The sequence below is a fragment of the Cydia strobilella genome, chromosome Z (assembly GCF_947568885.1).
Source record: "Cydia strobilella chromosome Z, ilCydStro3.1, whole genome shotgun sequence".
Taxonomy (NCBI): Eukaryota; Metazoa; Arthropoda; class Insecta; order Lepidoptera; family Tortricidae; genus Cydia; species Cydia strobilella.
In genome coordinates, this window is record NC_086068.1 from 57,408,696 (window position 1) to 57,423,054 (window position 14,359).

The window sequence follows — 14,359 nt, forward strand, 5'->3', positions numbered from 1 at the left end:
GGCTGTAAGGCAGTTGCTATGCGAATTAATGTATTTTTCGAAGCGCAGTGATTCGAAAAAGTCTGAAAACTAATGCCTGCGCCAATTGCGATTAGTTGCAAAGTGGAACCCAGGATCCCATGTGCCGTGGCGATAAGCCGGGACAAAAGCTAGGAAGAAATAGTCAGGTGGGGTAAATATAAGCCACGGGTAAAAATAAGACTAAGTTTTTAAGACTCAAAAACTTATTATATTTCATTCCTATTCCATTTAAAAAGAAGCCTTGTGTAGACTTATTTTTAAATGAAATAGGAATGAAATATATTATTCTTTATTTCATTGTAGTCATAGTTAGTTAGTTTTGCTGGGCATTTTCCGCAACTCGACATCCAATGTGCCTATTTTGCGTGAAACGAGGTAGCGCTACTCTAACCACCCCAGCTCCTCCACGAAGCCTAGCAAGGTCTTCAGGTTGCTAGTAGCTTCCTTTAGTGTGCATGGATTTCCTAGGTATTTGCTCCTATATACTTCTACCTGTTTACAGTCTAGGAGAATATGTTTTGTTGTTTCTTCTTCTGCCATGCACGCTCTGCACATGGGGCTGTCCGTTTTACCCATAATATGTAGGTGTTTGTTTAGTGTGTTATGTCCTGTTATTAATCCTACTATTTTACGTAGTTGGCTTCTTGGTGTTTTCAGTAATATTTTGGTAAGTTTGTGGTTCAGTTCCGGTAGAATTTCTTTGGTTTGCCTGCATGTCTTCATTTCATTCCAGTACTTGTTGTGCAGTTGTCTGTGATGTTGTTCTAGCTGGTTGTGTATGTAGGATATTGGTAGAGGCATAATTGGCTCGGGTCCATATGCCGGTGTTTCTGAACCTTTCCTGGCCAGTTCATCCGCTGCATCGTTTCCTCTTGATCCACTATGCCCCTTTATCCATTGTACTCTTACTTTGTTGCCTTCTTTGCTCACTTCAGTGAGGCTCCGATGGCATTCAAGTATAAGCTCTGAGGTAAGTTTGTCGCTGCATAGCGCTTGTAGTACCGATTTACTGTCTGACAGTATTAGTATGGTTTCGTGTTTCACTTGTCGTCTTGTAATAGCATTGCAAGCTTCTATTATTCCTACACATTCAGCTTGGAATACCGTATTGTGTTCACCAAGGGGTTTTGTGATGTGAATGTTCAGGTCCTCTGAGAAGACACCACATCCTGTCCCTTCGTTTGTTTTTGAGCCATCTGTGAATATTCTTAGGTTTGTTTGGTTTAGTCCTTCTTTCGGATCTTCTGTTAAGGATATGGCGTAATCTTTCCAGAAGATCATAGTTTTTGGTATTTTGTCGATAGGCGCTTCCAGCATGGGCATTTTTGAGATCGTATTTTCATAGATCTTCTTGTGCGATGAGCTGAAAGATGTCCATAGGTTTAGATTCTTCAAACGAAGAGCTGTGGCAGCCGCTTCTTTCTGTATGTACATGTGTAGTGGCAGGAGTCCTAGCATTATTTCTAGAGCTGCAGTCGGAGTAGTTCTCATGCAGCCCGTTGCAGCCACACATGCTAGTCTTTGTGTTTTATTTAGTTTGTCTATTACTGTGGTTAGCTGGGTGCGGGGCCACCATACAACCGCGCCGTAGCTGATCATTGGCATTATTACCATTTTGTACAGCCATAGTATAATGTGAGGGGCAAGTCCCCATCTTTTGCCTACCATCCTCCGGCATTGCCAAAAGGCTACTGTTGCTTTGTTCAGTTTGTTGTCCAGGTGTTTGTTCCAGTTCAGTTTATCGTCCAGGATTATGCCTAGGTACTTTACATCCTTTGAAAGTGTCAGTTTTGTGCCAAAAAGTGTTGGCATTTCGTATGTACCCAGTTTTCGTTTATGGGTGAAGAGAATTGTGTCGGTCTTTTTTGGGTTTACCGATAGGTCATTCTCCTTGCACCATTTCTCTACTATCTTCAGTGCTGTCTGTGTGAGATCGCACAGTGTGTTTATTACTAGGCCGCTGATTAGTATTACTAAGTCATCTGCGTACCCTATGGTCATAAAATGTTTGTTGTTTAGTTTTGTTATCAAATCGTTTACAACCAGGTTCCAAAGCAATGGTGAGAGTACTCCTCCCTGGGGGCATCCTCTCATGACTAGTGCCTGGTGATTTTGATTTTCTGTTAGTCTTATTATTCTCTGTCTTAGCATGTTCATTATCCATTCGATTATGAGCGGGTTGGTTCCATGTCTATGTAATGCTTGTTGAATGCTGCTGAAATTGGTCTTGTCAAAGGCTCCCTCTATGTCGATGAAGGAGACAGGAGTTTTTCCTCGCCAACGCATTCTCTATGTTGCTTACTACAGCGTGGAGAGCTGAGTCAGTTGATTTACCTTGACTGTAGGCGTGTTGGTTTGGATGAATTTCTATGTTTTTTAGAGCCGTGTCCTTCAGCTCTCTGTCACATAGTCTTTCTAGTGTTTTTAGCATGAAGGACGTAAGGCTGATTGGTCTGAAAGACTTAGGATCTGAATAATCGGTTTTTCCTGGTTTTGGTAGGAAAATCACTTTCACTTCCCTCCATTTCTGTGGTATATATCTAAAGGCTATACAGCTGCACAGTAGATTGGATAAATGTTTTATTAATGTATGTCCTCCCCACTTTAGTAGGGCTGGGTAGATTCCGTCCGTTCCCGGCGATTTAAAGTTATCGAAACTATTTACCGCCCAGGTCGTTTTGCTATGTTCTGTTATGCGTTCTGCTGTCTTCCATTCTCTTTCAGTTGGATTGTAGTTCATTGTATGTTGTTCTGGGTCTTGCTCATTTACTACCTTGCATCCTGGGAAGTGGGTCTCAACCAGTAGCCTTTCTGTCTCCGCTGGGCTGCTGGTGGTGCTATTATCCTGTCTCCTCAGGGTGCCCAGTAGTTGCCTTGGTTGGTCTGCAAGGATTTTCCTTGTTCTGTTTGCCTGTGTTACATTGGATATGTTGTCGCAGAAATTCCGCCATGTGGCTGATTTTCTGTATCTTAGCCTTTTCTTATAGTCTGTTTTAGCTGTTTTGTACTTATCCCAGTCCTCTTCAGCTCTTGTGTTCATTGCTCTGTTAAGTAACCTTCTCATTTTTGTTCTCATTCGGTCCAACTCCGGTCCCCACCAGCTGTTGTTGTTACTGCTTTTTCCTCTAGCTGATAAGGTCGATAGTGGACATGTGTTTTCGTAGCTATCGGTAATGTTTTTAATAAGTAAGTTTACCTGTTCCTCCAACTCCTTTGTATTGCTAGGTCTGTCTGTGTGTGTGTTATTGTCTAGTTTACCTTCCAGAAGTTCCTTGTACGCCGGTATGTCCGTGCGTCTCGGGTTTCTTCTAGTTGTGGTAGTGTGTGTGTCGGCTGTCAGGTCGTACCGAATCCATCTGTGGTCGGAGCAGGATAGCTCATCCGACACGTGCCAGTTGGATATGTGTTGAGCTGCCAGTCCTGTGCTTAGAGTAATGTCAATTATAGTATTGCATCTACGAGTGACAAAGGTTGGTTTGGATCCTGTGTTTAATATATCTAGGTTAGTTGACATAAGGTATTCAACAATATCGTTACCTCTTTTGTTGTTGGTTTCCATTCCCCATAGGTTGTGATGGCCGTTGCAGTCTGCAGATATGACCAGCTCGAGCCTTTCTCGTTCGCAGTAGCGTATGAGGTTGTTCATCTCCACTGGAGGTGGTTCGTCCTCCGCCGCCATGTAGGTGGACGCCAGGACTATCTCCGGTAGACTTGAGTTTTGTGTTCTGAGGAGTTTTATGGCACACACGTCTCTGGAACAGAATTGAGTTAGTGGTTGTGCCATTATGTTACGGGATATGTATATACAGGATCTTGGTTTGTAATGTGTATTATAAACTAAATTACCTCCGGTGTTACAAAGGCCGTTTATGCGTGTGTTCCTGATCCACGGCTCTTGAATCAGGGCTATGGATGTTGGGTTAACCTCCAGCCATCTTCGAAGTTGAGCCGTTGCAGATTCGCTGTGCTGGAGGTTAACCTGAAGGACCTTACAGTGGGAAGGCGCCATCGGGGGGTGTCCCTTCCGCCCTTCCCTTTAGGTCCAGGAGACTGATCCCCTTCGGTAGTCCATCCTCATCCTCCGAGTCCAGCAAAATGCCTTCCTCTATGTCTGAGGTGTGTTCGTTTGCGACATCGGTGTCCATGGCAGAGGGGGTATTCTTTGGTGATGATGTTGCGTTTTCTGCGGGTTTGTCCTCCCCTCCGTCTGTGTTCGCCTCTGTTGCGTTCTTCTCTGGTGGGGAATCTCTGAAGCGTCCTCCGCTGTGTTGGAAACGAATGTAGACTGTCCCACATAGGTAGTTCAGTCTCCTTCCCTTTTCCATCACTGTAGGGACAACGTCTTCAGGTATTCCCACCAGGAGTAGGGTACAGGCCCTTTTCTTAAGGGGGATCGCCTGGTGTAGTGTCCACTTCCTCACCATGGCCCACGGGTTCTGGAAGTTGAGGACCCTTCCTACCTTGGTGAGGTTGTCTTCCAGGGACGGGATCAGAATACCGCACCTTGTGTTCCGGACCATCTCGTCCTCCCTCTTCCCAACGAGACGGTCTCCGTTCTGAAGGGTGGCCGACTCCAACCATTTCATCAGCCACGCCTTGGTGTTCGCGTCCTGGCACCACAGCTTCAGGTACCCATCCACTAAACTGGGTCTACCTGAGAACGCTGGGGCATCCGCTACGGTGTCCAGATCGGTTTCTATGGCTGCCTGGAAGATGGCATCCCCGATCTTCTTCTCCACATCTGCTGCGTCTTGCTGCGTCAGTCTGCCCGTGCGATCGTTGGTGATCGCCACCGTCAGGTCTGTCGCTGCTGCCGCCGCATAGGAGGAGGGTGGTTCTTTGTTGCCCGAGGCGTCCGTCCGCTGTTTTTTGTGGTCGCCTCTTGGGGATATGGTTTCGTCCAGGCGTGCCCTCTTGGCTTTCCCTTCTGGTTTGTTCTTAGCCTGGGTTTGTTCCGCAGGGGTCGTCGCTCCTTCGGCCCGTCCTTCCGGGGCGTCAACCTCCTGTTTGTCTCCAGAGGGGCGGCTTTCTGCTTCTCTTCGCTTTTGGAGCCGCTGCCTCTTCCTCTGCGAAAGTTTTTTCCGCATAGGTGCGTCTTCTTCGGTCTGGGCAGGCTTCCCTCTTGGTTTGCACCTGATCTCCCAGCCGGGATCTATGACCTGCTTTGAGGGTTCAACAGATGTCGTCCCACTCTCCGCCGCCATCGTTTTTTCCGTCGAGGGTCCAGCTGTTGAAAGTTCCATCGTCTCTGGCTTAGTCACCTGGGCCGGGGTTCCGATAGGTACCCCGGCTTTCAGTGGCCTCTCCAGCTTCGATGGCTCCTTCTCGGCCTTCCCACTCTCTGTTAGTTTCGCCCCCCTTAGTGCTTCAGCATTTGCCGTCTCATCTAAGGAGGTCGTTCGTTTTGTTTGTTTTTTTTTAAAAGATTTTATTTTGTTGCTCTCCATATAGTTCCCACGAGTAGCTAGGGATATAAGGGTCAGTACTACGCAGAGCCCCGCTTGCGTAGACAAGGCTATATACAACGGGTTTCGCCCGGTACCCGAGGCCTATCGTTCGCGACTGAGCGCCCTCTCAGCCATGCATCCATCGGCACGATGAGTTACACCTTGGATTAGGGTTTTTGAGTCGAGGTTGTCTCCTCCAGGAAGGGGTTAAAGGGGGGTTAGGGGAAGTGTAAGGAGAAGTGACACGGGAAATTTTGACAGGAGATGACAGGAAATGACTTTTTGGAGCATGGGATTTAAAGCCTGGTTCACACCTGTCCTCCGCGCCGCGCCGCGCCGCGCCGCGCCGCGCCGCGGCGCACACCGGCCCCACACACCCAAACGCGATCGCGCCCACATCTGTCCGACGCAGCGTGCATCAGACAAATGCGAACGCAACCACACCAAATGCACGAGACCGAAACGCGCCACGACACAACACAACACGACACGTCAGACAAATGTGAACCCGGCTTAAGACAGGAAATCTAGGGTAAAGCGGGATTTACATTACGAGACCAGCGGCGCGAAACCAATGCCGCGGCAGGAGTTCCACCAACAATCCCACGCGCAGCCCAAACACCCTTCGCAATGCATGCATTAATTACGAAATGCATGCATTATGAAGGAATCAAAATCACACGTGCAACCGTTGGCAAAAACCACCGCCACTACACTAATCCCACGCCACCAATCCCGCAATGCAAATCCCGCTTCAGGAAAAAGGAACACCTGGCGGGTGGGGATGCCACATCTCTTGGCGTGGCCCACACCAGGCGAGGCCCTCATACTCTGCTACTAGTGGTCCGGGGTATGTTGGTAAACATAGCGACGCCCGTACGACCACTAGCATTGCCCGGGGGGGACGACTGGGACGTGTATGATGGACTTGAGGAGTTGGCCAATAGCCCAGCGTCGCATACCTGGGCGTACCTACTCCCCCTCCCCCCCTCATTGTAGTCATGTTCATAATATATGTAGTAATGTGATACAAGCATAAAACGGTAGGGACATTGACACACTCCCAAGGCACACAATCTTATTGTCCTTAAGACTAAAAACATATACATTAACTTAACTTATTTTAATTCTATATTATATATGGACTAAAATGTTAACGGAATGGTGGCCGCTTTCGAATGAAAGAAGCCCCTGGCGTCCATCGGCTCGTTGGGTGGACGACATCCGGAAGGTTGCGGGTCACTTCTGGATGAAATTAGCTCAGGACCGGGACAAGTGGCGTACTGGAAGAGAGGCCTATGCTCAGCAGTGGGCGATAAAGGGCTGATATGATGATGATGAATTCTATATTAGGTATATTGGGAATGTATCTCGTACCATACCAGTGCGAGTTATTATTAATTTATTGCATTGTATCATAATATCATAAACATCAACATATCATTTTATTCAAGATTCCAAATTTTCTATTCATGTGAGTTATCCTAATTATATTAAGTCAAGCATTAGAATTATAATAAGATTATAATTTCGCAGTACAAATTATAGGCTTAATAAGTTTTTGAAAGTTAAAAACTTAGTCTTATTTTTTACCCGTGTCTTTATGTTTACTCCACCTGACCCTAATTGTGCCATTTTCAATCAAAAGGGTACTTATTGTCGGTTGTCCATAAGGCGCTATTTCCATACAGCTTCAATTTGAAATCAACCTTATTGACAAGCGACAATTGGTACCTTTTGGTTAAAAATGTCACATTTATTGTCAAATAAGTAACTGCTGTTTGAGTTTTAAACTAGCTTTTTCCCGCGACTTTGTCTGCGTGGAATTAGTAATTTGGGTAGCTTATTTTTATTATCCGATCTACGTTTTATACAATTATCCTTATTCTAGAGACAACTACGCCTAAGTATAATGACTAATGGCAATTATTAAATTTGAGCGTATGCTCACTTTATTAGGCGATGCATCAATTATCTCGTTCCACCCGCTTTTCACTCTCTAAGGGATGATTTTTCCAGATAAAAACCATGTCCTTCCCCGGGCCTTTAAGTATCTCTATAACAAATTTTATTTAAATCGGTTCAGCAGTTTAAGCGTAAAGAGGTAACAGACAGACACACTTTCGCATTTATAATATTAGTATGGACGGTAGTACTATTAGTTATTCTGTGGTATGGATTATGACGTACATGACTAATCCATACTAATATTATAAATGCGAAAGTCTGTCTGTCTGTCTTTCTGTCTGTGTGTTCCCTTTTCACGCTTAAACCGCTGAACCGAATAAGATGAAATTTGGCATAGAGATAGGTTGAGTCCCTGAGAAGGACATAGGATAGTTTTTATACTATAGCTGCGGTTACTAAGTCCACGCAGATGAAGTCGCGGGCAAAAGCTAATATGACATAAATATAGTAATTTTAGTTGGTTGCATAAATAAAATACCCACGACATGTGTACTCGTATGGCGGCCGGTATCAGGTGTATTTAGACTACTCAAAGTTGTTTTCTACCTAGAATCAAAGACAAGTTCATAATAAAAACAGAAAATTTGTACACAACGACCGTTTCATTATTGTAGATTATTTCAGTTCCTTAAACAAGATATTTTTTCAATCCTCTGAACGCCTTTTATTGTCGAGTAATCCTCGAAATTTCTTATACGTCTTCTGATGGGGCATAGAGTATACCATTGCCACTTCAATCAAGGCATTTCGTGAATTTTTAAATGCTTATTCGTAGCTTTTGTTAATGTTCGCGAACATGTACAGACAACAAAAAATAATAATTAAGTGTATAACAAAATAGACTCAACTTAGGATTCAGAATGTATAATATTCAACTCGCCGAGTATGGCTAAGGGTTGAAAAACACTTTCAGTTTTGTGAGGCGCTTTCACCTCAACAAAGCAATGCCATCTAGTGAGAAAGCTGATAATCGATAGTCAAAACGCTATATAAAACATACAGCCAGTGATCTCGCTAATGCCGGCTGTATAAATATAGATTGACAGTTTATACTATTAATTCGTCTTTGAATTGCAAGTTGGCGTAAGGTGGTTGCGTTTTGCACGTTCAGCATAAGTTTTATTTTACTAAACTCTAAAGCGCGTCAAGTGTTATTTAAGTTTAAATGGAGTCAACATTATATTTATTATTGCCTATTATGATTTAACAGTCACAGAAATAAAAGTATAACGCATTTTATCATTTAACTCATTGATAATTTTAAATGAATTTAAAGGTCACACGAATCTGCCGCCAAAAGGCCGCTCCCATACAAACGAAGTTACGCTCATTGTAAAACATACATTCTTAAATTACATGAAACTTGCTATATTAATAACGGGTCACTCACGTATTTTAAGTCGAAAACTTGGCATAAACATTTATGTAACGTATATCTCTCTGTTATGTTTTCGTTGTTTAAAATTTATTATTATTGCGAGCCTACTGTGTCCCACTGCCGGGCAAAGGCCTCTCCCTCTTCTTCCACTCCTCCCGGTTTTGAGCTACATCTGGCCAGTCTCTCAAAAAGGAGTCCAAGTTATCCCGCAATCGCCGACTAGGTCTACTGGATCCCCGGTTTGACTCACGGGGCCGAAATACCCGCGCCAAAGGATGCCCGGTTCTAATGTTTGCCTACTTTCAAAATTTTATACTTTTATAAGTGCGAATGAGTTCAAATTTTGCGTTCATGTTCGCTAGAACTATAGACGAAACTGCAAGTTCATATTAAACAAGAAACAAAACGATGGGCCTTCTTTGGCGCTGGTACCTTACAGCAGAAAAATAATTAGCCGGGTCTACAACTCCACACAGAGCGAGGAAATTTTCTCGCGTACAAAACGGCCAGTGTAGAAGTGACGACGACGGCCGAGGCGCGCGTGTTGTATCGACATTTTTAGACGTGCCTCGCGCGCGCCGCTTCGGCCGAGGCACGTCTACACTGGCCGTTTTGTGCACGAGGAAATTGCCTCGCGCGTATGCTCGCTCTGTGTGAACCCGCCTGTTCTCGAAAATAATGCAAAATGATGATTGATGACTTATATTTTCATCCAGGATCCTTCCTTATCACACAAAGACAGTTAATACAAATATCTTTTTAATTTCAGACAAAGATCCAACACAGCACAGTGGCTCGACAAAAAGGAGCAAGCACTAAAGAAGGCATCAAAAATAAAAGTAATAAAATGGGATGACTCATTCACCGAGCTCACCGAAGACCAGATCGCCGACAATTTTACCAAAATGGTAATAAGAAAACCTAAACAGAGGTCCATGCTAACGGAGCTTATGGAGAAATGTCCGGAATTACCCCATATGCAGTATTTGGAGTATGCCAAGTTTGATGGCACGGCGCAGTTGGGGTTGCAGACGAAGATGTTTAAGATATTTATGAAGGTATCGGAAAAGTATCATAACTATCCGTTGGTGGTGTGCGTGATCGCGACGGCTAGGATAAAGGATTTGATCGGATTCACGTGCTACAAGTACAGGTAACTAGTGTTCGATTTGGAGCAACCCAAGTCTTTTTATTTTAAAGTTTTCCTTATATCACTTTTAGTTACAAAATTAATAAATTCATTCATTCTTTTAAAATGATGGCTTCAGTCCAGTGGGACTATTTCGCCAGTATCAAGGTCTTAATCTTTAAATACTACTAAAACAAGTAAAAGACAAGAAGAAAGTAGTAAAAGACAGTGTATAGTGATTTTACGAGCTCTTGTAAAGCGATAGCTGGACTTTACAAGAAACACGTGGGCTACCGGCCGTTGACTCCAAAATGAGGGCTAAACGTTCTTCAAGATTAATTCTCCATTGACTGCACACTACCACATTAGTTTACTGTATATTAAGATATCAATATTACACTTTAAACAATATTAATGAGCAAAAAACAAAGGAATTAATCACGAGGCTAACTATCAAGATGGCGCTCGAAATCGGAAGCAAACTTAATAAATATTAAATAGGAAATATTACTGCAATGTTCTGCCGCCACAGTGCAGCACTAGTGCACATCCTAAACCATAGAGTAACTTAATGCCTTAAACAGTTTTTTGACAAGTTTCCACTATGAAACTGGTGCTTTTTTGAATGCAGTTTTCTTTTTAAAAATAAAAGAATGTTTCCTTTAAGTAAAATGAGCTAACTTGAAGTTTTAAGGCACTTTCTCTCATATTAATTTATTCCAGCATCGAGCACCCGGACATATCCCTTGGCAACATAAATGAGTATGGTCTCTGTATCGCCGAAGACGACGGTGACGTGGACCTCGCGTTCCCCTGCCTAGACGCGCACGAGCCCTGCGCCAAGTTCGGCTTCACGTGCCTCGGCCTCATCGAGCTCAACAAGAGAGACGACAACAACGTCACTAGCTCGCTGCCCGAAGACGCCACGGGGTTCCAGGGGTTCAATTTTCCTAAGGTAACAAGCGATTTTACACATCATAGTAAGAGTAAGACAAAGACTCATCGAGCTCAACAAGAGAGACGACAACGTCACTAGCTCGCTGCCTGAGGACGCCTCGGGGTTCCAGGGGTTCAATTTTCCTAAGGTAACAAGCGATTTTACACATCATACTCGTAGTAAGAGTACGACAAAGACTCATCGAGCTCAACAAGAGAGACGACAACGTCACTAGCTCGTTGCCCGAGGACGCCACGGGGTTCCACGGGTTCAACTTTCCTATGTTCAAGGTAACACGCGATTTCACACGAATCTGTGCCCGATAGTAAGTGTTACAAGTAGAGTAAGACTCTTTTTTAATGTGGACCGACTTGGCAAATGATAAACTATGCAAGCGTCACGTCCCGTCATAAACGTCCTAAAAAAATAACTATCCTCCAAATTCTTGTATTGTGTGGAATAACTAAACATTGTGAAGAAAGTCTGCGATAATCAGTAATATGTTATTTTTTTATTAGGTTAGCGATTCGGGGCACAGTCACCAGAATCCTTCAAGACACAACACGGGCGGCAGCGCTACCTCTGAAGCGGTCAAGAATGCTCTAGAGGCGGTCAACGAAGGTAAATAATATCATCATCTTATACAATAAAGTCATAGTATTTGAAGTCGTTAAAATTGTTGTATGTAAGCAAAGTGACAACCCCAGCGTACAAGTTAATAATCAAGATCAAGTGCGGGTAGTTCGCAAAACCCGCGCGGCAAGAAGATGTTGATACAATTCCTCGCCAGTCTGCCTGTGACCGCGAACGTAACGTCACGTTCGAAACGTCAGGCCATAAATAAACGTAAGTTTGTACGCGATTAAGTCTCGTGTTAGTTTAAATCAGTATATAACTGTTACTTTCGCAGGCCTCAAAAAAGCGGACGATCTGGACAAGCTCCACTCCCACGCTATGGCGACCTCCGCCCCGCAGTACAAGGCATACAGGGTGCACATGCTGCGGCGAATCATGGCCAACACGCTGATACAGCTCGGTGTGTCCATAGACAGGGTCGAGGTGGAGCCGCTCGCCAACAGCAAGCACACGCACTGGGTGAGTGCCGACACTTTATACACGAGCGTTATACAGAACCGTCGAGAATAAACTACCACCATACATACCTAACCTATATACACATACCTATCTATAGGATAACCCGAGGATAATCTTGAAAAGTTAACGGTTTCAGAATTATGACTAATGATAATATGACAATCATTACATTATGACTTTCAATAATTATGTCAAACAAAGGGACCCTCACTAGCGGTCAAGCACACTACAATAAGGCCTGATTTCACGCTGAAGTCGGTCGCTCGAGCGTAGATATATCGGAGCGGCCGAGGTGCTTAAAAATATCTGAAGACGCACCTAGCGCCTTGACAATAGAGGCGTGTTCAGATATTTGTTAGCACCTCGGCCGCTCCGATATATCTGATGGCGACTGTACAAATTTACAGAAAAGTTTAGAATATTTTATTATGTGATCATTTAGAGTATTTTAGAGTCTGTTATCTGTGTAACTCGTTGCCATGTTTTTTATGTGTAACTCGTTGCCAACATAGAGTAACTTATACTAGAGCGGTACTGTCATAGTAAATTTTGTAACCACAGTAAATTCACTGCCATCTGTCGACACACTTTAAAACTAAAAATGAAGATTTATAAAAATACGATAGAATGTATTTAAATATAGATAAATGATTTTTTTTTATTTGCATTAATTATTTTTATGATTTTGACCCATGTTCTTTCACTGATATGCGTTAAAATTGTTAAATAACAAACGAAACCGTCAACGCCATCTATACGACTGTAGGCCAAAACTAGTAGCGCCCTCTGAACGAGAATCAAATTTTCTTGATTTTCGAGGCACGTTTTTTCCTTAGACTGTATCCATCTATTACGGAGTTATATCTATCTTTGTTGCCAATAAACACACGCATATTTTCGTATAAAGACGTACGCACATAGAGATTGAACGCGTGTCCTCCCTGCGGAGGTCTACGAGAGGTCTCTGTAGAAAGCTTAGAAAGTTAAAATGTTTTATAGGTTATTATTGTTTTGCTCATTTTGTTATTACTGTCCCTCTAAAAAAACATAATATGTATTTTGCAATACTGTTAACGCTCAGTAGCCAACATAATTTTTGCATGTATTGACCTATCTCATTAAGTGAAATGTAATATTTCTTTTGAGACAAATAAAAATATCTTTAACCCGATTTCTGCATTGTTAGTTATTTTATTATGGCACAATACATTATTGTTACAGCTAAAACCGAAGTACTTCATGCACAGCATCGACTCTATAGCCTGGTGTCAAATAATGGAAGCTAAGGGCAACAAATGCGTGTTCAGGATCGTGTACACAGACGAACAGAAACCGTCCGCATTCGATCGTACCACAAGTAAGTACAACTATAGTGTCTATAGCATGTCTGTCTCTAGCTGTCTCTGTCTGACGCACTGTGATGACAGGGCAAGAGCAACAAATGCGTGTTCAGGATCGTGTACACAGACGAACAGAAACCGTCCACATTCGATCGTACCACAAGTAAGTACAACTATAGTGTCTATAGCATGTCTATCTGTCTAGTTGTCTCTGTCTGACGCATTGTGACTGGGCAAGGGCAACAAATGCGTGTTGAGGATCGTATACACAGACGAACAGGAACCGTCCACATTCGATCGTACTACAAGTAAGTACAACTATAGTGTATATAGCATGTCTGTCTCTAGCTGTCTCTGTCTGACGCACTGTGATGACAGGGCAAGAGCAACAAATGCGTGTTCAGGATCGTGTACACAGACGAACAGGAACCGTCCACATTCGATCGTACTACAAGTAAGTACAACTATAGTGTATATAGCATGTCTATCTGTCTAGTTGTCTCTGTCTGACGCATTGTGACTGGGCAAGGGCAACAAATGCGTGTTGAGGATCGTATACACAGACGAACAGGAACTGTCCACTTTCGATCGTACTACAAGTAAGTACAACTATAGTGTCTATAGCATGTCTGTCTCTAGCTGTCTCTGTCTGACGCACTGTGATGACAGGGCAAGAGCAACAAATGCGTGTTCAGGATCGTGTACACAGACGAACAGAAACCGTCCGCATTCGATCGTACCACAAGTAAGTACAACTATAGTGTCTATAGCATGTCTGTCTCTAGCTGTCTCTGTCTGACGCACTGTGATGACAGGGCAAGAGCAACAAATGCGTGTTCAGGATCGTGTACACAGACGAACAGAAACCGTCCACATTCGATCGTACCACAAGTAAGTACAACTATAGTGTCTATAGCATGTCTATCTGTCTAGTTGTCTCTGTCTGACGCATTGTGACTGGGCAAGGGCAACAAATGCGTGTTGAGGATCGTATACACAGACGAACAGGAACCGTCCACATTCGATCGTACTACAAGTAAGTAC

At 43.5% G+C, this 14,359-nt stretch overlaps 2 protein-coding genes across 4 annotated transcripts in view; one reads left to right on the top strand and one right to left on the bottom strand.

The window, feature by feature from the left end:
• LOC134755166 (stress-activated map kinase-interacting protein 1) overlaps positions 1-14,359 on the top strand; it is a 35,754-nt gene that overhangs the window by 10,784 nt on the left and 10,611 nt on the right. For all 3 annotated transcript variants that reach the window (XM_063691667.1, XM_063691669.1, XM_063691668.1), the window contains exons 2-6: positions 9,584-9,967; positions 10,667-10,898; positions 11,399-11,501; positions 11,791-11,975; positions 13,197-13,332. In XM_063691667.1, the coding sequence (XP_063547737.1) occupies positions 9,584-9,967; positions 10,667-10,898; positions 11,399-11,501; positions 11,791-11,975; positions 13,197-13,332 (1,040 nt within the window). The remainder of the gene's footprint in view (positions 1-9,583; positions 9,968-10,666; positions 10,899-11,398; positions 11,502-11,790; positions 11,976-13,196; positions 13,333-14,359) is intronic.
• Positions 2,854-4,685, bottom strand: LOC134755209 (uncharacterized). The gene is made up of 2 exons (XM_063691731.1): positions 3,559-4,685; positions 2,854-3,446 (listed from the first exon to the last, which is right to left on the bottom strand). Exons 1-2 carry the CDS (start codon positions 4,028-4,030, stop codon positions 3,358-3,360), a joined length of 561 nt encoding a protein of 186 aa, XP_063547801.1. The 5' UTR covers positions 4,031-4,685; the 3' UTR covers positions 2,854-3,357.